Source organism: Sarcophilus harrisii, chromosome 1, assembly GCF_902635505.1.
Source record: "Sarcophilus harrisii chromosome 1, mSarHar1.11, whole genome shotgun sequence".
Classification (NCBI taxonomy): domain Eukaryota; kingdom Metazoa; phylum Chordata; class Mammalia; order Dasyuromorphia; family Dasyuridae; genus Sarcophilus; species Sarcophilus harrisii.
The window spans coordinates 189,075,762-189,101,968 of NC_045426.1; the positions used below are offsets into that span (position 1 = coordinate 189,075,762).

The following is a 26,207-nucleotide window of genomic DNA, read 5'->3' on the forward strand; positions in this document are numbered from 1 at the left end:
GTTGGAAGTAGAAAAGGGAAAAAAATCCAAAAAACTTTAGTCCTAATTGAATAATTAGACCCAAGATTTAATTGGAATAAGGACTCCCCATTGGGAAAGAGCATGTTCTCCCCACCATTATTTAATATAGTTATAAAAATGCAGCGATAGCAATAAGACAAGAGAAAGAAATTAAAAACATAAAGATAGTTGATCATATGATAGTTTACTTGGAATATCCTAGAGAATCACCCAAGATATTTATTATAAAGATTAATTGCTTCAGCAAAATTGCAAGTTATAAAACAAATCTTCCAAACTCAGTAGCATTTCTCTATAAGATCCAAGAAACAACAATAAGAGGGTAAATCTCTTTCAAAATAACCACAAAATGTATAAAATATCTGGGGAATGACTTAGTGAAGCATATAAAAAATAAGTATAGATTCAATTACTAAATGCTCCTTAAAGAAATAAAGAACTTAAATAGCTGGAGAAATATTCAGTGGTCTTGGTTAGGTGATGCCAAAATAATAAAAACTACAATACCATCTAAATAAATTTGTACTTTTAATTATATACTAATAAAATTACCAATGAGGATCTGTATAGAACACTATAAAATAATAACAAAATTCATTTGGAAAAATAAAAGAACTAGAGTATCAAAGAAAATGCAGTAGGGATGAAAGGAAAGTGGCACTTCTAAACCTCAAAACTATAATAGTTTTATAAAACTGCATTAATTTAAACCACCTGGTTTAAAAATGTGGGTTAAAATGTAGATCAATGAGACAGAATAGATAAGGAAAAAGAGAAATAAGGCAACTCAATATCTCAGTGTTTGATAAAGTGGAAATTATCTGGGAAAAATATTTAATAAAAACTGCTGGAAAAACTGGAAAGTAGTCTGACAGAAATTAAGTTTAGATCTATACCTTATACCACATTCTACAACATATTCCAAATGAATATATGACCTGAATATCAATATCTCTCATAGCTATGAGCAGAAGATGTATTTTTAACCAAGTAAGAGACAGAGACATTTGTAAAAGATAAAATGGGTAACTTTGAATACTTGAAACGGAAAAGTTTCTGTGTAGACAAAATGAACATACCTAAGAAAAGAAAAGAAACAATTAAAATATGTATTGACATATATGTATATGTATATATGTAAATAACATTTGTGTATACATATATAGATAAACATTTCATATAGGATAACTCCTCTGTTGGAATCCTTACAAAGTGTTAAGTCATTAGAATTGGTAGAGACAATGATTATCTAATTCAGCATGGTTCAGTATAACTGATCTGATCCTACAAGGAGATGTTATGGGCCAGAACTTGAAACAAGGTACTAAGTGGAATTGAGGAGACAATGTTTAAATCTAGTTTAGAACTGATTTAATCCTACAACAAATAATGATTTCCCTGTGATATAATGACTGGTGTGTACTCAGTGTACAGAATATAAGCAAGAAGCTCTCAGGGCCAGACACAGAAGCCCACTCTAGGAGGCGGAGACAGAGTCATTGCATATTGCACCTTTGTGCTGGCCGGAGACATTCAGAGGGAGCTAGGGGCTGAAGCTCAAGACTTTGAAGGACACAATAAAGGACTGGATTAAACTTCTGGCTATATTTGGGGTGATTATTACTCGGAACTGAAACTAAGGCTGCCTCCAGAAAACCTCCTCAAGAAACCTGCTCCCAGAGAACCATTATATTTTAAAGAAGAGCACATCACACTCCTCCTCATCTTTTTCATGGAACTGCAAGTTCACATTGCACATATTTTTTAAACCTTTTCAATGCATTTATCAGTTGTACTTTCTAAAAATATATATTATTTGTTATATGGGAAAGGAAGAAAGAGAGATATTTAGGATAATTATGATGATATAAGAATCAAAAGATATCAGCAAAAACTTATTTCAAAAGTACCCATAGATATACATTTCCTTTTAAGGACTACTTTTGCTACATTCCCAAAGTTGGTGAGAGTTGTTTTTGTTTTATTTTGTTTTGTTTATGTTGTTTTATCATTTTCTTTGTTGAAACAATGTAGTTTTCTATGATGTTTTCTTTGACTCAAATATCCTTTAAGATATTTTTAGTTTCTTTAAAACTGACTTTCATCAAACACTTCTTTGATTATTGGTTTTATCAGTATTGGGTATTTTAATATTTCTGCTTTTTTACATTTATTCATGAGGTTTTTATCTCCTCCCATGGCCAATTTTTGTAAAGATGCTCATAATCTGAGAAATAAGTATCCTTCCTTCTAATTTTATTCAGAAGTTATCAGATATCTCTTATATCAAATTTTTTTCAGATTCTATTCAAATCTTTAAACATTTTTATACCTATCTTTTTGTTAAATTTGCCTCAGTTTGAAAGGGACACATTGAGATCCCTAATTAGCATAGTTTTGCAATCTATTTTCTTTTTTTTTATTATACCTTTGTATTTACAAGATATATGCATGGGTAATTTTTCAGCATTGACTCTTGCAAAACCTTCTGTTCCAATTTTTCCCCTCCTTCCCCCTACCCCATCCTCTATGTGGAAAGTAAACTAATACATGTTAAATATGTTAAAGTATATGTTAAATACAATATATGTATGCATATCCATACAATTATTTTGCTGCATAAGAAAAATCAGACTTAGAAATAAGGTAAAATTAACTTGAGAATGAAATCAAAAATTGCAGTCTATTTTCAATTGTAATTAAAGGATTTTTAAAAAAAACAACTTATATGTTATGCCATTTGGCATGTTTTTATTGTTATATTATATATATATATTTTATATGTGGGTTATTTTCTATGTACTTTTTAATATACTTACTTTGTTTATCCCTAATATTGTTTATTTTTCTTACTGTTTTGTCTGATATCATGGTTACCTTCTCCTTTAAAAATGTCACTGAAGCAAAATTAACTGTGTATTTTCCTCAATCATATCTCTTCTCTCCTCTTTTTCCTTTGCAAGAAGATTGAGGTGATGAAAGAAAAAAGTAACCAGCATTAGTGATCTCCAGTTTAAATAATCTGATGAGCTGTGATTCTTGCTATACCCATCTTCTGTTTTCTGACAGGTCAAAGAAAACTTTTTAGTTGATTTCCAAAAGAAATTTTGTTGTGAAAATATATTTAACACAAAATCTGTACAACACGTAGGCTATTATAGGAGAGATATATGAATTATTTGTATTCTGATCCTTGAAAGAATGTCTCTTTAACAAGATAAGCAAGTTTTGGATACCTACATAGATTCCACCCCAGGAGTACCTGTCAGCTACTATGTTTACTGTAACAAAAGCCATCCCCATCAGCAGTCAAAGGCTGAAGAGCTACACATATTACAGATCACTGTCATTGTTCCTATTATTTGTGACCCCTTCTCTCTGTTTATATCTGTGATTATAAGCTGTCTGTTCAAACTCTCTTAGAGTTGTAAATTGATGATTCCATGAAAGCCTGCAGAGCTGAAATTCCACCTCAATGAAACCTTACTATAGACAGAATTTCAGCTTCAGCTCTGCAGGCTTTCATGGAATCATCAATTTAGAACAACTGTGTAAGGGATCTTGCTACATCATTTAACTGAGGCTCTGTCTGCCTCAGTTGCCTTAACACTTACTCCTCAGAATTATTGGGAGGATAAAATGAGATAATATTTGTAAAATATTTTATAAATGTGAACTCTCATCTAGTTCTGACCCTTCATTTTACAGATGAGAACTTGCCTGTAGTCACATAGATAGTAAATGTTGGACAGATATTTGGACCCTAGTCTTCTTGCTTCCTCCAAGTCCAGCACTATTCATTCCTAGCAGACCTTTCCCCCTCCCAGTTGAAACTCTTGTTGTAGAACTTAGAGAATAATAGTCAATATGTCGAATAAACTTTATTTTTCTTTTCCTTATGCATTTATAAAAGTAATAAGCAAGCCAAGAAAGTTCCCATTTCCCCAAAGGATATTTCAACATTTTGTATATGCACTTATTATTCTGCCCAAAACACAGATTTTTGGTCCAGTAGAAATGGTATACTAGAGGTAACCATAAGTTGAAAATCCCTAAGGAGGGAATATTAAGCTCTGACAAATTAATACATTTGTGGAAAGTTCTCCAGTCTTTTTTTTTTTTTGACGAGTATGCATGGGTTTCTAAATGTAATAATGAGTTCATGGATAAAAGCCACAAAAACTCACAAGAAAAAAACTAAAATTACAATTGAAAGCTACAAGGGACAAATTAAATACTCAACCAAATTAGGTTCAGGCCTTCTTTTGTAACTCTCTAAAGGAAATTAAGCCTATTGATTGATGGGAAGATGTTTTATACCAGGCAGCTAAGATGTCCCCTCTGCAAGACCTGTCTTATATAACTATTATTGCAGTCCTTGTACCTTTGTACTGTGTTAAAGAGCCATGTGGGAACAGGAAAGAAAAGGGGAGAAAAAAAGAAAGAAAGAAGAAAACAATTACATTCAAATGTTTGTCTCATCACATTTGCCTTAAATATGTAGTTAAATCTTAAGTGAGAAAAGAAAAACTATCTAATTAGATTTGGATCTCAATTTAAGCAAAGATATTTTCTTTTTCTTATGTTCCAGCCAATATTCAAAAAAAAAAAAAAGAATTAAATTTAGAGTCCCATAGAAAATTAAATGATCATAAATAAAAATTGAGCATGATTATGAAGTTGCAAATTATTTGGGAACAAAAGTAGATATGTATTACATATATATGCATGTGTGCATATGTGCATGTCTGTATACATATATACACATATACACATATACATTTAATTCCTAATTAAGTTTCTGCTGGTGTATTTCATTAGTATGCCCACACTGGGAATTCAAAAATTTGAATACCTGTATCCAGCTTCATCAGCATTCTGTTCTGACATTCTTGACTGCTTCCATAAGTTTTTGCTAACATAGACTTAGATATTATGGAGTAAAAAAAAATCCTCTTAAATCCTGTACTGACTTCATTTATCTCCTGTGTGATAGACATATATTTTGTCTCAATTGTGCTTTCCTCAAATGGAGAAGAATTTTTTTTTAAATTGCTCTGTCTTGAAACAGCACTGTGGAGTGTTCAATTTATTATCAGAAGCTGTTCAGATTAAGTCTGTCATGTGAATAGCTAACTGATTGAGTTAATTCTCATTTTACTGAACAATGATTTGTATGTTCATCTCTGAGCTAAAATTTTTCTAATGTGAATAAGTTATTATTCTATTTCTGAAAATTTGTACTTTTTGGTCTGAAAGACTATAAACTGCATGTGTAACGTGGAAAAAAATCAAATGTTATGATTTGAAATGCTTAAGTTATCATTACAAAATTGTAAGGCAATATTGGAATACAAATCATTCTCATTCTATCTTCAATACAGACATGTAAAAAGAATTGGAAAGTTGGAATACAAAAGTTATTTCATAGAAGATGCCTTTATGTGGAAGGTGGGGGCTGAAGAGTAAGGGGATATTAAGCCTCAGAAGGCATTTTGACTTTGAGAATTTAGTTCTCCTTAAATAATAGCCATCAATCTAGTTGTAAAAATGCTGCTTTCTCTGAAAATAAACTTTGACATTGTCTAAATATTGAAAACATGTACTCTGGTGCATTGAGAGTTAATCACTTTGGTAAGTAAGAAGAAAAACAAATAAATAAAAATCTTATCAGTGTCTAATTCTGAGTAGTTTCTGTGCAAACAGAAAGTATTTTATGATTTGAAGACTGAAAATAATTGAAATCAGAAATGCCCTCTCTAACCTTAGCTTCAATAGCCCCTCTCGAAGAGACTTAGGATATTGTTTGTGTTTCTTTATTAGAGAGGGAATATAATCTTGGGGCATGACAGTTAACTGTCATTTTGTGAGAGACTGAGATTGAGTGAGTTCATTGTCATCTTTGGAAAATTCTGTGAGAAGCATTGGTAAAGGACAAAGAAATTCTTTCTTGAGGAGACTTGGAGAGTTAACTGCCATGGAGAAAGAGTCTGTGAGAGAGTACAAGAGTTAGCTGTCATCTATGAAAGGGTTTGAAGAGGCATTTTGAGAGAATGAAGTTTAACTACTATAGTAGTCTGGAATTTACACTTTGGAAATGCTCTCCACCCCATGGCTTCTCCCTCTCATTGGTTAACTCCTCCCAGCCCTCATTTAAGGAGGGTGCCTGGGCCAAACAAGTCCCAGACCTTTCTAAGCTTCACTCTAGATTTCCTCTACCAAGCCCTGTAGTTTTTAGAAATTAGGATAGAGGTTCAGGGCTGATTAATTAAGCATATAATTTTTGCATATTGGAAATTTATGAGAAAATCTCAGAACATGCTCCTTGACTGAAGTTGAAGAAGATGGGGGAGAATTAATAAACTAATTTATTACTTTTATTATTTATTAATTATATATTATATATATAATTATTAATTTATTATTTAGCTTGTTGGGGGGGGGGAATAAGAGGGCACTGTGGAGAGATTTGATTTACTTGGCCCTGAGAGTATCTGAGATATAGTGCTCTCATCTTGCATCATATATTTTAATGGACTTATGGCTATTCATTAGTTCCCTACATCATGATAAAGAAAAAAAGACTTTTGAATTTTTAAGTTTCATATTTAATTTTTACTAAATAGCTAGATTTTATACATTTTAATTTATACATTTTAATATTTATATACATTTTATACAAAAATACATTTTGATATTTAAATATGAATTTATTCAAACAATTCCCTTTTATCTAGAGAAGCTATATGATCACTTTTCTTGTTTTATCAGAACGGAAAGAAGAAAATTTAGAACCATAGTAGCCAACCAAAGATCAAGCTTAAAACACATTTGGGTTATTATCTGTTCAAGAAGTGAAAGAAAGACTTTGACCGTGACCATATAAAATTTATAATTGATGGTGAGGCTATATTTCATCATCATGTAGTGGATAGAGCACCAGGGTCAGGAAGTCTCATCTTCCTGAGTTCAAATCTGACCTTAGATACTTACCAGGTGGGTGATCCTTGACTGCCTCAGTTTCCTCATCTGTAAAGTAAGCTGGAGTAGGATATGGCAAACCATTCCAATAACTTTGCCAAGAAAACTCTGAATGGGATCATGAAGAGTTAGATACATACTAAACAACTGAACAACTATATTTCATCAAAGAAATTGTTTTATTTATATCTTTGTATCTACTTTTCAAACTTTGTATCTAACATGGGATTTCTCCCTTGAGATTGCAGTATGACATCAGGGCAACAACACAAGGGCAGATCCAGTAGGTAAATTGAAGACAAAGCAAGGGAACCTTCTAAAGGGGTCATAGAAGTAGAGCCAATCCCCTCGAATTCTTAAGCAGACAGTGGAAACTCTCTTGGGTGTGAAAAAGGGGAGAGGTCCACTGGACTGGTCAAGAAAAGTTTGTCTAAAACAAAACTAATGCAGACAAGATTAGAAGGGAAGCAATAAACTGGGAAAATATTTTTACAGTCAAAGGTTCTGATAAAGGCCTCATTTCCAAAATATATAGAGAATTAACTCTAATTTATAAAAAATCAAGCCATTCTCCAATTGAAAAATGGTCAAAGGATATGAACAGACAATTCTCAGATGAAGAAATTGAAACTATTTCTAGTCATATGAAAAGATGCTCCAAGTCATTATTAATCAGAGAAAGGCAAATTAAGACAACTCTAAGATACCACTACACACCTGTCAGATTGGCTAAGATGATAGGAAAAATAATGATGATTGTTGGAGGGATGCGGGAAAACTGGGACATTGATGCATTGTTGGTGGAGTTGTGAATGAATCCAACCATTCTGGAGAGTAGTTTGGAACTATGCTCAAAAAGTTATCAAACTGTGCATACCCTTTGATCCAGCAGTGTTACTACTGGGATTATATCCCAAAGAGATTATAAAGAAGGGAAAGGGACCTGTATGTGCACGAATATTTGTGGCAGCCCTTTTTGTAGTGGCTAGAAACTAGAAACTGAATGGCTGTCCATCAGTTGGAGAATGGCTGAATAAATTGTGGTATATGAATATTATGGAATATTACTGTTCTGTAAGAAATGACCAACAGGATGATTTCAGAAAGGCCTGGAGAGACTTACACGAACTGATGCTGAGTGAAATGAGCAGGACCAGGAGATCATTATATACTTCAACAACAATACTATATGATGACCAGTTCTGATGGACCAGGCCATCCTCAGCAACGAGATCAACCAAATCATTTCCAATGGAGCAGTAATGAACTGAACCAGCTATGCCCAGAAAAAGAACTCTGGGAGATGACTAAAAACCATTACATTGAATTCCCAATCCCTATATTTTTGCCCACCTGCATTTTTGATTTCCTTCACAAGCTAATTGTACAATATTTCAGAGTCTGATTCTTTTTGTACAGCAAAATAACGTTTTGGTCAGGTATACTTATTGTGTATCTAATTTATATTTTAATATATTTAACATCTACTGGTCATCCTGCCATCTAGGGGGGGGGGGGGGTAAGAGGTGAAAAATTGGAACAAGAGGTTTGGCAATTGTTAATGCTGTAAAGTTACCCCTGCATATATCCTGTAAATAAAAGGCTATTAAATAAAAAAAAAAAAAAAGAAAAGAAAAGTTTGTCTAATGACATGCATAAGGGCTGGGTATGTCATGGCAAAGAAACACTACTGCCTTAACTGAAAAGCTTTCTCAGGAAGAAGCCCTGCCCTCTTGGGGAATAAACATGGAAAACATGGAAAATTAGAACCAGAGACAATATGGCGTTGGGGAACCTCTAACATAGCTTAGGGAACCTGGCTGGTGGGGAGATTCAGGAGAAAAAACTTTTGTACATTTGGGAAGCTTAATGATCCAGAATCCAGCTATTCTATGGCAAGATTGCTTTGGGGATGGTGAAACACCAAGTCAGCCAGGTTCCATATCACAGGAGTGAGAAGTGACTTTGTGCTTTGTGTGGATGCTAAATTATAGAAATTAGGAGAACTTGGGGAACTGAAGCATAAGGTGGAGGATGAAATATTGTTAGAACCCCAAATACAATAAAATTTTTAAAGTATATTTGAGGAGCTGGGACATTTAGTAGAATCTACCTAGTATGGAATAGGTGGTGGACACTGTAATCAATATGGAAAGTAGTTCCAGGAAGGACATATCTCCTGGAAGCTCCATGTGCAAGTTCAGGAACACAAGCCTAAACATGGACCAAGCTTATAAGGCAAAAAATTACTCATGAACAAAAAACTCAAAAGACTTTTTCTGAAGAAGAATGCCAGGAATAGCATTGGTTTCCCAGGAAAAGTACCAGACCAAGGAGATGGAGACAATAACACATATATATAGATACAGATGTAGTTATAGATATAGATAGATATACACACACATCATATATACCATACTATATGTATATATATGGTATTATCTAAGGGAAGACCAGGGAGAGACATTCAACAGCTTTAAGGAGAATGGCTATATGATTAATTAACTTCAGGAAAAAAAAGAGGGAGGCCCTCAAAAAGTTGTGGTAGTCCTGGCAAACAAGATCAAAGACCTCAACAGCAATTTTTATGGGTATTTTCCTATTGGACTCCTAGGATATCCTACAGAAGTACATATAAAAATTGAGAAGGCAGATTGCATTATGGTGCTGGACAGTGGACAGTGGGGTAAAAGTGACTATTGTGATTTAGACATTCTATGAGAAACATTTGAAAAATATAGCCTCTTGTAGATTTTAACTTTGGAGGACTGTGATATAAATTATCCATACATGTGGATTTGGAATTTCCTACAGGTATTTCTGGTACCAAAAAAACAGTGAATATTCTGATTGTGGATGATGTATCCTTGGAATATCAGTTCTAATCAGAACCAATTTCAGTGTCTGCAAACTATAAAGTGGGATTCTACTTGCACATTTTGTAGGTTTTACAGAACTGCATCAATACAAATTGTGTAAAGGTATCCAGGAGCAAGATCATGATCATCGTAAGGATGCTCCTAGCTTCCTCAGGAGCTGTATCTGCCAAAGCGGCCCCTGAGATCTGTGCCTTGGGGGAGTCCCCAATACTGGAGAAATGGAAGGAGAATCTAAGGAGGAAACTTAACAAGAAGATGGCACGTGGCAAACTACAAGATCCAGCTCACTGGTCTATGGCCATTTCAGGAAAGATCTAGAGAGATTCCTTGTCTATGATGAATAACTTCAGCGAACATTTCAAGGACCTTCTTGTTAATAGTACCATCAAGGAGCTCCAGGATGGCACACAGCGGTCATAATGAAGAAGAATGGAAGGACTGGCATTTGTGACGACTACTAGAAAACAAACATGGACATATTTGACACTATCTCAAATATTCAAGATGCCCTGGGTTTCTGGCAGGCAGTCAATGGCTTGCTGTGTTGGATTTATGATGTTGTTATTACTAGACTCCTATGGCAGATGGAGGTAAGGAAAAAATAGCTTTCAACTGTCCAACTAGCTTTCTGTCAATTTGAATATATGTCCTAAGGCTCAGCTTCTTAAACTGTGGTTGGTGATTCCATATGGGGAGGTCACAAAATCATGCTTAATTATCAATGTTTAATTTGTTTTCCTATTTTTATGTGCTTGAATACCTGGGGTCATGTAAAAATTTCTCAGGTGAAAAGGGGTCATGAGTAGAAAAAATTTTAAGAAACCCAGTTCTGGAGCAGCTAGGTGGTCACCAGTGGATAGAGCACTAGCCCCCAAGTCAGGAGGACCTGAGTTCAAATCCAGCCTCAGGACACTTAACACTTCCTAACTGTGTGACCCTGGGCAAGTCACTTAGCCCCAAATTGCCTCAGGGGAAAAAAGAAAAGAAAAGAAACCCAGCCCTAAGGCATTTCAGGGGCACATGTCACCTTCCAAAGATTGCAGGAGGGAGAAAGTAGTTGGAGACGTGAATGACTTTTAAAAATTAGTGTACCCCCATGACATTGTTGTCTTTGGGAAGACCTTCAAAAAACATAAGAAGAGGCTGAAAGTGTTGAATTATTACAGTGGGGTCTTCTAAAATAATAGCCAACAGCTAATACACATACATCATTAGCTCTGTGTCAGGCACCGTGCTAAACATTTTATCATTTGAATCTCATTTAATCCCTAGAACATTGGAGCTATGATCATCCTTATATTATAGATGGGGAAACTGAGGCAAACAGAAGTCAGGTGACTTGCCCAGGGTCACACAGCTAGTAAACATCTGAGTCCTGATTTGAATTCCCATCTTGCTGACTCCAAGTCTGACATTCTGTCCACCTAGATGCCCTCATTGGACAGTAGCTAATATATTGACTTCCAGGGTTAAAAAAGTACAAAGAATGATATCATCTAACTTGCAAGCAGATTACATTATACTGGGGGAGTGAACATATATAAATACATTCAGAATAAGCTTATGGATAAATATATGTATGGGCAATATGTCTATTCCCCTGAGAATGGGGTTGACACACTCATTGCCAGAGCCAGCTCAGTGTCTGGGAGGCTCTGAAGGACAGGGTGGGAGAGGAGAGGGCTTGGACTGACCCCCACACTGTAGGTCTGCAGAGCCCTTTGTGTGCTTGGGAGACCTGGGCAGTTACCAGCTCCATGGCAGGAAGATAAATCGCTCCTCACTGTCTTGGAAAAGTTCTGAAGGTCACCAAAAGGATCAGGTACTGGACACTGAGGTCCTTTCTTGACCTAAACTGCCTAACAGCCAACTTGCTGCAGAGCCGGCTGGCCACATAGTTCTGGATGTACGCTTGCTGAAAAGATTATTTTATGTAGAATTCACACAGGGAAGTGCTCACGAGGTGGTCAGGAAGAGTGAAGGATGCTCTCAAGGTCTCTCTTAAGAACTTTAGAATTGATTGTATGACATGGGAATCCCTGGCACAGGACTGGAGAAGGTTCTGGGTTCTATTGAGCAAAGCAGAATTAAATTGGTCCAGAAGAAACCTGAGATGCACAAAGTTTGAGAAGCCTCTGAAATGTTCATGGGGACTATTTGTGTCAGACCGGGGGCAGAGCATCCGAGTTTCGGAGTGATCTGATCATCCAGTCGGACACGCCGTAACTCCACTCTGGCACAGAGACATCATTCTGGTCCTCTTCAAGAACGAAGGACAACCACTGACCAAACAACATGCAATATGTTTAACAATTTGTTCACTCTTTTCAGCTGTGTCCAGCTCTTCATGATTCTGACATTTTCTTGGCAAAGATACTGCAGTAGATACCATTTCCTTCTTTAGCCCATTTTACAGATAAGGAAACTGAGGCAACCAGAGTTAAGTGACTTGTCAAGAGTCACAATTAGAAAGCATTTGAAGCCAGATTTGAACTCAAGAAGATCAGTTTTCCAGCTGGTCACTATCTACTGTGCTACTTGTATTACTGTCCCCATATATAAGATAATATATAGGTATTTGGGAAGAACATCAGCAGTTGTGGGAATTATGAAAGGCTTCTTCATGCAGAAGAGAACGTGAATTGTATCTTAATTGTATCTTAAAGGAAGAAGTAATCTTCTGTGACAAGTAAGGGAAATTACTGGCAGACCTATCTATTTGAATCACTGAAAATCCCTAATTTTTATGGAGTCTAGAAGGATGTTTTGGATTTGAAGGAAAGGTTGAGGAGATGGTTTGCAAAAGCAATAAAGCGATATCTCCAGCCCATCTCCCTGTTTTTTTTTTCAATATGAAGTCCACCCAACTGGTGAACCACAAAATTCTCTGACAGAATCAAACAGAATTGAGAAAACTTGTCAAAAGATATTTGTGAAAGGTCAGGTTGTGACATTTAAACTTATATCTGATCAAATGGTCTAATGTTATAACAATGTCACATTTCCTTCCCTTACAATATTTTCATGGTTTTGTCATTTAGTCACGCGCAATTCTTTGTGATCTTTTGGATTATGGTATTTCAGGCCCTCCTCTAATCCACTATCTCTTAAAATCTGATTAGGTTCATATTTGCTGTTTTCCCTGATACTATCCATACATACCCTGCTCTTTTCCTTTTGTTTCCCATCTTTCCCAACACCCTAGTCTTTTTCAATGAACTCCATCTACTCATTATGTAATTAAATTATTTGTTTCAGTTTTAGTATTTGACTTTCCAGTGAATAGCTTGAATTATTTTTTAAGTACTGGCTGATATGATCTCCTTGCTGTCCAAGGGACCCTCAAAAGTTTTCTACAAAACCACAAAAATGTCAATTCTGTGATGCTCAGCTTTTGTTATAATCCAGCTCTTACAATCCTGCAACGGGACTGGAAAAACCTTAGTTTTGATTATATGGACCATCAGCAAGGTGCTTTTTAGTTTGCTGTCCAAGTTTGCCATAGCTTTCCTTCTAAAGAGCAAGCATCTTTTCACTTCATGGCTGTAGTCACCATCTGCAGTGATATTTGAGTCCAAGAATAAATATAAATATAAATATAAATAAAAAAATAAATAAATATAAAATCTAATGTTACTTCCTTTTCTTTTCCCTTTATTTGCCAGGAAGTGAGGGGACGAATTGTAAAAATCTTAGGGGTTTTTTATGTTAACCTTTAAGCCACAACAAGAGAGTAATCTGGGATGGAGTAGTGGTGAATGGAGATTGAGAATGTCTTACAATATATTCTTTTTAAATGAAAATACATCAAATGACTTATGACATGTTCAATTTTGCTATGCACCCCTAAATCCAGAGCTTTGAGAATGCAGTTGGAATAATTTACTTGTCAAATTACTCATTTACCTAATTATTTCTTATACCTAAATTTCTTTAATCCTTATATTCAAGGATATGGGTGTAGATTAAGGAAGACAGTAAGTGAAACATTTCAAACACTTGCTTGGAGGATCCCAATAACCTACACTGATTCTGGGACTCAATGGTCCATTCTATCCTCAGAAGCATAGTAAAAAAACAACATAATTAATTGAAACAGAGGATATTAATTCATTTCAAATTTCCTATATACCTTGGAAGTTCACAAATTTGATAGAGTTGTCCTTAGTCACTCCATATCCCCAGAAATTATTGCCAGTGGTATTGCCTATTCTCTACAAGTACTCCATACACACTCCAAAACTTCTCCATTGATATGTCATCAGAGATTTTCTCTGCTTTTTAGAGCAGGGTCTACAGCATAGCCAATTCTTTCTCCTGCATCTGAGGGCAACCTCCATACCATGGGTAGCCTGAAGTGAGAACTGAAGATATGATCAAGACTATTGTCTCCTCAGTTCCTTAGTTCAAACATGTTGTCTTGGGGTCACAAATTCATTCAAGTATTAACCACTGTGTTCATTGTTTTAAACTTTTTCTTATCCTACAGTTCTGTATGTACAGACTTCTCTGCCACCTTAAGGTTGGCAATGGCATCTGACTGTTCCTCCTAATTATGATTCCAAGTACTGACTGTATTTACAGAGTCATTCAGGATGGATTTCACCAAGTGAAGCTGCTCACTTTTCAAAAGGAGGTTAGAAGGATAGATAAAAGGGCCTTAAATTTATTTTTCTTGATGCAAGTGATTCTATCTTGCAACTAGCTTCCAGTTCAGGTAAAACTAGTTATGCTCATTTCTTGGAATTTGAGTTCACCTTACCCTAAGCCAAAGAAAAATAGTTTGTCCCACTTTACTTGCAAGATACAGAATCTGACTTGTTTTGCTTATGAGAATATACTACAGAGTGGGACAAATTGCTCTACTTTATTTGGAGAACTAACTAGACCAGGGATATACACACATAAAAGCTTGCTGTATGCTCAGTGCAGTGTTCTTTCATATAAATGTCTGCCCCTATTTGTGTCTGAATTAAGCTTTCTCTGACCTGAATCAGATGTAAGCGGCTGTTCTTGACACAACAATGTTTAATTCTTTTCCATGTGCCAGCTCTTCAAATATTTGAAGATAACTCTCTTTCTTAAGTCTCCTGCCATCAAACAAAATATCTCAAAATGAAAAATCTCAAACTAAATATTCTTTCAACCTATTTTCATATAGGATGTTCTCAAAGTCCTTCCCTATCTTGGTTGCTCTCTGTTAGATAATCTTCTATTTATCAATGTCCTTTCTAAAATATAGTTTCCCCAATTGAAAACTATGCTCTAGATCAGGGATCCTCAAACTATGGCCTGTGGGCCAGATGCAGCAGCTGAGGACGTTTATCCCCCTCACCCAGGGCTATGAAGTTTCTTTATTTAAAGGCCCACAAAACAAAGTTTTTGTTTTTACTATAGTCCAGCCCTCCAACAGTCCAAGGGACAGTATACTGGCCCCCTATTTAAAAAGTTTGAGGACCCCTGTGAGTCTAGATCATGACTTCTTAATTTTTTTCCACTTGCAATCCCTTTTTGCCTGAAAAATTTTTACATGACCCCAGGTTTACAGATACAAAAAACCAGGTATACAAACCAGACATTTACTGGTAATAAACCACAATTTCACAACTGCCACATTCAGTTATAAGACCCCATATGAGTTTGTGGCCACAATTTAAGAAGCTCTGACTATGGTAGCATACAGCAGGAGTATCTATCCTCTCATTTCCCTTCTTTTAATGTATCCAAAGATGGCATTAGTTTATCTGCAAGAGTAAATGAAAGGCAGGGGGTTTAAAGGGGATAGTGGGCAAGGAGGCTGGCAGCCTGGTAGTTGAAAGGATGCAATGGCATGGAGGAAGGTGAGCTTGTGAGCTCATCAGGAAGTGCACATGGCCAGAGCCAGCCAGGTAGCAAAATGTTTAGTGCTGGACCTAATGTCAGCAACACCTGTGTTCAAATTTAGCCTAGCTACGTAGAACTGGGCAAGTCACTTAACCTTTGTTTGCCCCAGTTACATCACCTATAAATGGAGATTAATAATGATACCTACTTCATAGGGTTGTTGTGAGAAAAAAAAGAGATATTTGTTAAACTCATAAACTCACATTGTAGGACCTCTATAAATGCTTCTTCTCTCCTCCCTCTCTCCTGCTTCTCATTATTGAAGATGAACTCCATGGGTTTGGTAACGTGGCAACTGTAAATGGGCTTATGGGGCACTAGGAATGCTAAGGTCCCCTGGCTCTCAGTGCCTCAGGGGTGGGATTAGGACCGGGACCCTCCTGGGTGAAACCTGGATTATGGCACTGTAGCTGGGGGGCAGCTGTGTGTGCATGTGTGTGTATGCACACATACAGGAACAAGCACACACAGGTACACACAAATGCAGAGAGACTTGGTGATGTAACTAGCTTCGTGTTCCAGTTTTGGTGACATGACACCCCTCCACATTGTAGCTGGAAGCCCATTTTATGATATTCTTTGTTTGACGTGACTAGTTAGTTCAGTGTTAACTATGAGATGCTGCTATTAACAGGAAGCCTTTTGCTTGGGATTTACGCTGGACCTCTTCCATGATGAATCCACATGCTTTATATCTTGCTGGACGTCAAGACTCAGCAGATCCTTGAACAAAGTCCTCGCCACAATGGCATCTACCATAGAATCTATTTAATTTGAATTTACATATGGATTTAATTCATCTGCGTGTGTATGTGTGTGTAGTTTGTCCTTTGGAGTCAGAAGAAAACTTGGGCTACTTAGGTTTTCTCATTCTTTGGATTCTGGATGAACAAGAGTTTATGGCATTAGACCCAGTTCTATGAAGTGATGTCTCTAAGGTAAAACAGATACATTTCTTGATTAAATGGAGCAGTGAATGGCTAATGTGACACCCCCTGTTAGTGGGGCTCCTCATTAAATCTCAAGAACTTTCTGTGCTCCTACAAGGAATATGTCTCACTGAAGCCTCTACTTATAGCTTCTCTACATTAAAAATTGCTAATTATAAACTGCCAGAAGGCTTTTTTCCCCAAGAGTGTATGGAATAGGATAATAGAACATTATGACTCATACCCGGCCAGTAGAAACAAATGCTTTTTATTTCTCATTCTTTGATTACAGTTGGTACTTATGTAACAAAGTTCTAAACTTATCCTGAGAATATAGTAATATGTATCTTACAGATTATAAAATAAAAGCTAGGAATCCTTAACATTTATGTGTATTTGTGTATAGAATTATACTTCATACAGTAATTACTAATAATCTTAATAGTAATCTATTTTATAAATCCATTACTAGGTCAGTAAATGTAACAGGAGAATTGTACAGAATTGCTAGTTTACAAATATATGGCTAGTTCCCTTTAAAAAATGAAATAAATTTAAGACAACTTATAGGCTGATTCATACTTCCCAGGTAAAGAAGACAATAGTTTGAGGAGGTAAATTCAATAAAGCTGCATTGGCTTCCTCTGTACATTAATTTTTTGTCACTGTGAAACAGATGTCAAAATGAGCAAGTCTTTTGAAGAACCACTCCTTATTGTACTTTAAGAAAGGCATTAAGTATAAATCAAAAACTGTCTTTCCAAAAAAAAAAAATCAGTGATATGTCATTTAACATTTTTAATTATACACCTTCTGACACTTACTCTGACAGTAAATTCATGGAGTTAATATAGTCCAGAGCCAAAAGATCTGCTCATTTGTTAGCTGTTCTAGTCTCCACTCCCCCCCCATCAATATTTCTCTTTCAGTTTGAAATGGGATCAAAAGAGAAAAATGAGGTTCCAGAAGAAGCACGTCTACTATTGGCTAATATTGATAAGAGAAATGTCTCATCCCTAGTATAATTAGTTCAGGCCCCATAGGTTTTAGGAGGTGACCATTAGGCAGATGAAATCATCACGAAAAGCCACCCAGATTTGAGAACCTCGTAAGTTCTTCTATGTGGTTGTCAGGTCAATTTATTTTTATAGTGACTTTCCATTTTAGTGTTCAGTTAAATAAAGAACATACAGTTCTCCTTCAAGTTTAGCACATATGGAAGCACCAAGGTCACTTCAATAAAGTCCTTTGTTGCCTTATGCTGATTGCTGTAGTAAGTATTTATGGTAAGCTTCATATTCTTTTTTTTTTTTTTTTTAATTTTTTTTTATTTAATAGCCTTTTATTTACAGGATATATACATGGGTAAGATAAGCTTCATATTCAACATAATGGATTAATAAGCTATCTTTGACTTAATGGATCAATAAAATAAAATGGGAAAGTCCAAAACTCTAAAAGTTTTCTTCTCATAACTATTTACGAGCTGCAGACTTTTAAACTAGTCTGTCTCTTCTGTCACAAAAAAAAAAAAAAACAACAAAAAAAAACTTCTCCCATTTTAAGAAATTCCTTCTGCCATGTCCTAAAGCATTAGGCTCATGACTATACTGGCCAAATAAAGTATACTCTTAAAAATAAAGTAGTTTATTTGGCAGGCAGCTACATAGGCCATTTGTGCATTTTTATTTAAAGAAATAAAGCAAGAGATTCTCTGTAGCTGCAATCCCTCAATGCACTCAACCCATTTTTTAAAAATGGTAAGAAAACAACATAAAACAAAAGAACCTTTTTCCTTTAAAATAAAAAACACCAAAATATTTTAAAAGAATTATAGAGAAATGAAAGACCTATTACTGAGAAGGCCAATTTTCTCATGTTTGATCTCTAATGAACCTTATGATGGGGTTTTTAGCCAGTTGTCTTATAGATTATTTCCCACTATGCCAATTAATCAGCTAGTGAGTGTTGCATCTATGTAGAACACGCTATTAGGCCTTCAAGAATAAGGACAATAATCATGGCAAATATAAATATAATAGTATATATAAATGCAAGTGACAGAAAAATAATTTTCCATAATTAGCTCTGGGTCTGTAGTAGCTAGAATAGACCTTTAATGACATGGACATGAGTGATAATAAATGCCTGGAAATAGGAGAAGTGGAGATAGGAAAAAGGCAGGTGATTTTCTGAAAAGGTGTCTTGAAAGTGGATGAGTTTTGGACATGGTAAAGGAAGAGGTTAGTGGAAGTTGTAGGTATTTCTGGTTGGGCAATGTTAAGTGTGATGACTCAGAGGTGAGAGATTGTCAATATATTTCTACAGTTTTGACAAATATAAACATACTTGTCAGGTTTGGAGGAAGATAGCTTCTCTTTTTATGCAGTAGAGGGTATAGGAGACAAGGGCATTTGGCAAGATGGGGGGCTAATGGGTGGGTGAACTTAAAGCATCACTTTGGATCTGATTTAATTTAAAGAAACTTTAATTTGATGGGAGCAGCAAGAGAAACAAGGTTCCTGTATTCAAAGGTTACCTTAGAAAAAGAACTCTTGTTACTGCAATGAAAAGGAGTGCAGTGAGGAAAGGCTAGAGGTAGGTAGGGAAGCTGGTACATTAGTTACAGTAGTAGTAATTCAGGAGAAAGCTTATAGACTACAGTTATAAAATTAATGGAGGCCCATCAAAGAAATACAGAGAAAGGAAGGACTTTGTGATAGACTGCATCTGGGGACTGATGGTGGTTGAGTAATTGGAGATGCCTTCAAAATTCTGGGCTTGGAGGACTAGGATGACCATTATCCCTTTAAGAATATCATTCTGTTTTAGTAGTGGTCCACATATATCAAATAACCAGGAGGTATGATGATATTTTCCAACAATCTGGCCTACTTTCACAGATGCTTTAAAAATCCAAAGAGAAAAAAATAAAGACATTCAAAGAGAATGCAAGGTAGCAGCAGTCACATCACAGAAGAAGACAAGTTTAAAAAGGCAATTTTAAACTATAATTTAAAAAATAAAAAATATATAACGCCACTATGTTCCTTATGCTTTAATAACTACTCATTTTCTGTACAGGGCTTACTTAAGCCATTGGTTTCATGCTTCACAGCACATCTGAGGTGTATTCCGATTCTAGGATGAAACACGCTCCATGGCATGCTAAGACTTCCTAAAATATATCAGTTGCCTTTTTTTCCCCTTTTTTGCAGATCACTGTTCCTCTGGGTTATCTGAGGCAGAAGAGCTCTGGATCAAACACATTGTTTTCAAACGTTCCAGCATCACTTTTTCTTCCTCTTCTAGGGTTTCATCTGCCCTCATCTCCCACCTGAAAGAAAAGACATAGTTTAGTATTCTGTTACCTTTTAAACTAACTCTCAGTTATTCAGGATCTTATGGTCTATTTCAGACTTTGTTTCTCTGCCATCTACCCTTCAGTTCTTGGCCTTTTGGCCAATCCAGGTCACTGGCACCTCTTCTTGCAAAGTGGGCAACAAGAACAGGAAAGGAGATTCTAAGGCATTAATTAATCTCTTATGTGTAGTCCTAGCAAACTATTTTAGGTTACAAGAAGGTTTGAAAATAATTAAGTATGAAATTTTGTGGATTCCTGATAATCAATATAATACATAATTGGGAGGGGGATTAAAATTCATTAACACCTGTTTTTATTGATCTGTTTTGTCTTTATATCATTTTTATTTACAAATATATTCTTCTCCCCATACCCTCCTCAGTCAGTCATTCCTTATACTAAAAAATTCAAAAAGAAAGAAAACAGTCCAGCAAAATCAACAAAAATATTAATCAAATTTGACAATCATATATGATATTCTGCTTCTAGATGGCTACTTCCACTGCAAAGGGGTTGTGGTAGTATAACAAAGTTGAGAAAGGAAATGATAAGGTGACGACTACTTCAGCCATCTTTTTGCCATTTGTCTGGCCTGTTGCTGAACCCCTCAGGCTTTCCCCCAGCTGTGCTTCTGCCTGTCTGACTCCTGTTCTGGTAGTGAAGGCCCTTCAATGGCAAAGAGAGTTTATATTTGATCCTAGAAGTGACAGGAGACCATGGAGTTGGTTAAGGGAGTGACAGAGTCAGATCTGTCCTTTAGAAAAATCACTTTGGCAAATTTGTGGCGGATGGATTGGAGAGGAGAGAGACTTGAGAGAGGAAGATAAATTAGGAGCTTAATCTACTAGGAAAATGGTAACAAAAAAGTGGCAGCTGTGTGAATGGAAAGAGGAATGGATAGGGAAGAGATTGAATCTATTAATCAATCAATCAATATTTATTAGCAACTATTATGGGCAGCTATGTGGTCCAGTTCTAGGTCTGGAGACATAAAGACTCATCTTCCTGAGTTCATATCTGGCCTCAAACACTTAATGGCTGTGTGACCCGGGACAGTCACTTTACCCTGTGTTCCTAGTTTATAAAATAAACCGGAGAAGGAAAAGGCAAACACTTTAATGTCTTTGCCAAGAAAACCCCAAATGGGGTCACCTGAGACTAAAAAAAACGAGTGACCAACAACAATGGAAACCATTATATGCCGAGCACTGTCCTCAGGGCTATTGTTTTTGTCTTGCTATGGGAAAAACCCAAACCCAATCCAAATATTATTGTGGTGAATGGTTATTATAGAGAATTGTCAAATGCTATTTTACAGCAGTAGGAGTGTTGTCAATTAAGATTACAATAAAGAAATACTGAATTTAGATCTTATATGATTTGTGAACCAAGAGCTCTGCAGAAAGGATCCTGGTCTCAACTGAGACCATTTTGCAGCAAAAAAAAAAAAAAAAAAAAAAAAAAAGGGAGGCAATGACTTAGCCAAGGTAAATTGGAATTGAAATGAAAATGAGAATATATCCTGTTTCTGATGTGTTCTTGGTTAGGTCTTACTATTTTTCTTATTCTGTCATATATAATGTTGTGATAACACTCATAACATATTTGTCATATATGACTTTCAAATATTTTTTTTAAAAGTCTATCAAGGTTTATGGGGGCAGGCCTGAAAGTAGGATAATGGCTTTTTAAGGTTTTGCATTAATTCTTAGTGAAAAGAAAATGCAGGCTTTTCCACTTTCCAAGTGAAGATATCAAATAAAAAGCCAGCATCTAACCATGTCTCTTAGCAGGACTGGTGCATTTAGAATACCCTGATCACTTCAGGGAGCCTGACATAGGAAAGGAAAGGAAAAGAAAGAAAAAAATAAGGAAAGAGTGATGGAAGAGGGAAAGGAATAAGTCAAAATGATCCAAGTGATAAAGCTTGAAAACAGCAATAGGTCCTTTCTATGGTGATAATAATTTTCCCTTTCTATTTCTTTCTTTTCTCTTTAACTGGTTTCTATTCTTTTCTAGCTCAGTCATGGATATCTCCTATCTACAAACTCTAAGTTCTTTTGCTTCTAAATAAATCCTTAATATGCTAGAAGGAGCAATGACTTTTTTAATTTTAATTTTTATCTTTATTTTTTGGAGTACTGACTTTTAAACCAAAAGGTTTCAGTTCAAGCCCAGGCTTGCTCATTTACTTACTAAACTATAGGCAAATCACTGAACTTGTAGGGACTTCCCTATGCTTGCTATAAAGTGGAGATAATAATAATAATTTACTACCTCACACAAGGTAATTATAGGAAATGGTGTTCTGTAAATTGTCAGACGTAATATAAATAAATGCTATATAGTGAAAATTATTCCCCACAGTTTTTTGCATGCATAATTAGCATGTTTATGGATATCTACATATATATATATAAATATTATATGATGAAACTCTTTAGGACAGATTTGGGTGACAGCCAAAGCAAGTTTTGATAATAACTTGCAAATAAGAAGATTCTCCATCTCCCTGCTGCTCAGAGTTGGGGATGTTAGTAGCTGTCCTAAATAACCACTGTCAGTATTTCTAAGGTTTCATAATGACCAAATGGTATAGGTAGGGAAAGAATTTTAACTGTTTTTGCCATTCATTCCTGTTGAACTCACAAAGCTACCAAAAACTGGTTTTGCAATATAAAAATTCCTCTTCTACCTGTTTCATGAGGCAACAATCTAATCCTTAGCATATATTTGTCTAACTGGCGAGAAGCTAGGTGGCTGTGGTTAAAATACTGAGCTTGCAATCAGAAAGACTTATCTTCCCGAGTTCAAATCCAACCACAGACACTCATTAGCTGTGTAATCACTTAACCCTGTTTGTTTCAGTTCCTCATTTGTAAATGGAGCTGGAGAGGGAAATGGCAAACCATTTCAGTATTTTTACTAAGAAAACGCCTAATAGGATTACGAATCAGATATGACTAAAAAAACCACTAAACACAATGCAATAAACCACAAAACATCAAATGACAAAACAACATCAAACAGAACCCTTAATCAGAAAAACCAAAATGAAGACGATTTGTTGCCTTTAATCATTTTATAAGTATCATTTACCATGGTCAAAATTAGCCCAATCATTTTTCTAAATCTGTGGTCTTTCTCCTTTGGGCAGGGTTCTAAATAAATTACATTATCTTATAAGTACTCTCAAAACAAAACCAGTCACACAAAATATGTTCTGCCCTCTTTTGTTGTTATTAAAGGTGTTAACATTGTGCTGGGTAAACAAATCTCTTTATGAATGTCAACAGAACAAAATATGCATATCTGCATAAATATTTTAATCACTATCTCCACTTGTGGAAATTGAAAGCACAATCTCTTTGTTTCATTAAAAAATCTGTATAATGAATGTAATCTAAATGAATTGCATACACACTAAATTTCAAGATGAAGATCCTGAAGCTGGGTGACAATCAGACCCAGCATAATTGTGCCGGAGTAATTAGTGATATTAGATGATGTTATTTACCTCCCAAAATATTCTTACATTTACTAGGTGCTTGTACAAAATGAATCAGTACATAACACAATAGGGAAAGATGACAAAAGTAAGAAAACAGAGTGTGCTGGAATTTATTTTTCCCTAGAAATGTCACCCTTACTGAATTGGGAAGAACTGGGACTAAAAATATGAAGTTATTTGTCACAAGCACTTTTCAATCTCACATTTATGGATTGCATAGATAATTTATATCCAACTATATTACAGTTATGTTAATAAAGGACAAGAACGTTTGTTCAGTCACTATAATTTAACAGTCAATTCAGTGGATTAAAAAAAGCAGTTAAATCTCTTGTTAGATTGTAAAATTCAGTCCAAATACCCTATACTCTGTCTAATATATTTGTGGCGAATTGGTGCTCCTATAAGAAATCAGTCACTGATAATAGAAGCAGCCAGATGCCCTGATTCTTTCCCTAGAATTCCTTTATTTAAGATGTGTGCCTGCTCTTCAGTCAGTGGTGGGGACCTGATTATGGAACAACTGTGTCCATATTTCAAATATTACCAGTCTAGCAATCCTCCACTGATCATGAGTTTTCATAACATATATTTGCCATCTGGAATCTAACTGTTGAACTTTGGCATGACATTATATTTAAGTACCTGTATGTTATTTATGTGAGTAAGTATCCCTCTGTCTGTTTCTGTCTTATTCTCTCTCTGTCTCTGTCTTACATTCTATGTTTCTGTTTCTCTCTGTCTGTCTCTCTGTGTCTCTCTCTCTCTCCCTCCTCCTCCCCCCCCAAGTCTCCTTTCCTTCCTCCCTTGTGCTTCTATACAATCTGGGATCTCTCCCTTTAGTCAAAAGTCATCATTGTGGTGTCAGTTGGGACAGAGTCCCCCTCTCTACCCCCTTGAAATTCTTTCTCCCAACTTGACTCTTCTCACAAGCCTGATAACTGTCCTTTTAGAGGCGAGATTCTTAAAACCAACCAATGATCATGAAAGTCTCACCAGGGAAATTCCCTTTTAGCAATACTGAGCTGGCCCCAATTTTGATGCTCTGGACTTGTGATTTCGCTGGTATCAAAGGAAAAAGAGAGGGATGTGTCCCATGGTAGCGTTTGCAGCAATGTCAGGAACTGCAGAAGGGAACACCGATCTGCAAGTGTAGCAAATGTGAGGAGCTAAAGGAGAAAGCGGCACTTTGCCAGAGAGAATCTTGGTTCCCTATACATAAGCATTTTCCTTGGATCTTTTGAGGATTAGTAGAGTTTGTTTTCAAAAGGAAGTGAATGGCAAACCAAAGTCTTGTTTTTAAGAAACTGCTTAGTCTATGATAGTCAAAAATGCTCAGGCTCTGCTTTTATTTTATGTGCAGGGGTTTCCTAAAAAAGACAGCCTGGGGGCAGCGAGGTGACACAGTAGATAGAGCACCAACCCTGAAGTCAGGAAGACCTGAGTTCAAATGATCTCAAACACTTAACACTTCTTAGCTGGGTGACCCTGGGCAAGTCAAATAATCTCAATTGCCTCAGGGGGGGAAAAAAAGACAGCATAAAAAAATCTAGGAGTTTAGGGATTGGATAGTTGCTATATATATATTTTTTTAAGTAGCAAGACAAAATCAGGCATTTTCATGATGAGGAAACTCCCTCTACCAATAAAAGTAGGGAAATGATCTGCAATTTTATATCTTTGGGAATTGTTTTGGGCATTGAGAAGCCAAGTGACTTATCTGGGGTCAATGAACCAGATAGAACATGCCAAGGGCAAGACTGGAACATAGCTCTCTGTCTGCTACACCATATTGCTGCCTTTCTCTCCTCCCAGCCCCACCAGTTTTAGCTTAATTATAGATAACAATCAGCAACTCAGAGATACTTACAGAACCACATTATAAGGATCTTAGTGTTCATAAATCAAAATAGTTTCCTTGTCTTGGCAAAATCAACTTCATTTTTATTATAGAATAGATTGCATCAATACTATATTTACTCACCTAGTTTCCTTCCTTTGGGCTTACCAAATCTTGAGGGAGAAATAGATTTTTTTTTCCTTTCACATAATTATGCCTGGTATCCTATCTTTGCAACAGTAAGGCTTAAAATTAGTAAACTTTGTATAGGATTTTAAAAAATCATATTAATCTATTATAAAAGTATTTGTCAAAGGACTATTATTTGCGGTCCTGCTTTGTATCTGAGCAAATGGGGGTACATTTCTTACTCACAGGGCTTTTGTAATTATTCGACACATCTTTGAGACAACAAGGAAGGACTCCTGATTTTCAAAATTTCTGTTGCATTTTGAATTTGTAGAAATGGTCTATATGAAGGGGCATTTTGTGATGTATGTCTATATTTCTCTCATTTCCTCTACTTTTTCATACTTATGTGAACAAAATATAAATAAATAAATGTGTGTATATTTGCATAGCTATATTTCCTCCTCAAAATTAGGGAAATTAGGAAAAAGAATAAGAAAAGGAAGGAAAATAAATAAGTTAGTATTTTTAACTAAAATCTTTTCTAAATAAACATGAAATTGACTTCTAGTTCAGTTAAGGAAAATAATTGTGATGATATTCTCAATCAATGTCTCAATGAGAATAGATTCAGATTGATCCATTCATGTGATTATTGGTATTATTTTGA

At 35.6% G+C, this 26,207-nt stretch overlaps 1 protein-coding gene across 2 annotated transcripts in view; it reads right to left on the reverse strand.

Annotated features, from left to right (window-relative positions):
* Nucleotides 1-16,945: 16,945 nt before the first annotated feature.
* The window catches only part of KIAA0825 (KIAA0825 ortholog), a 540,869-nt gene continuing 531,607 nt past the window's right edge, over nt 16,946-26,207 (reverse strand). For both annotated transcript variants that reach the window (XM_031949172.1, XM_023496065.2), the window contains exon 20: nt 16,946-20,030. In XM_031949172.1, coding sequence (XP_031805032.1) covers nt 19,913-20,030 — 118 coding nt within the window. In that variant the 3' untranslated portion in view covers nt 16,946-19,912. The remainder of the gene's footprint in view (nt 20,031-26,207) is intronic.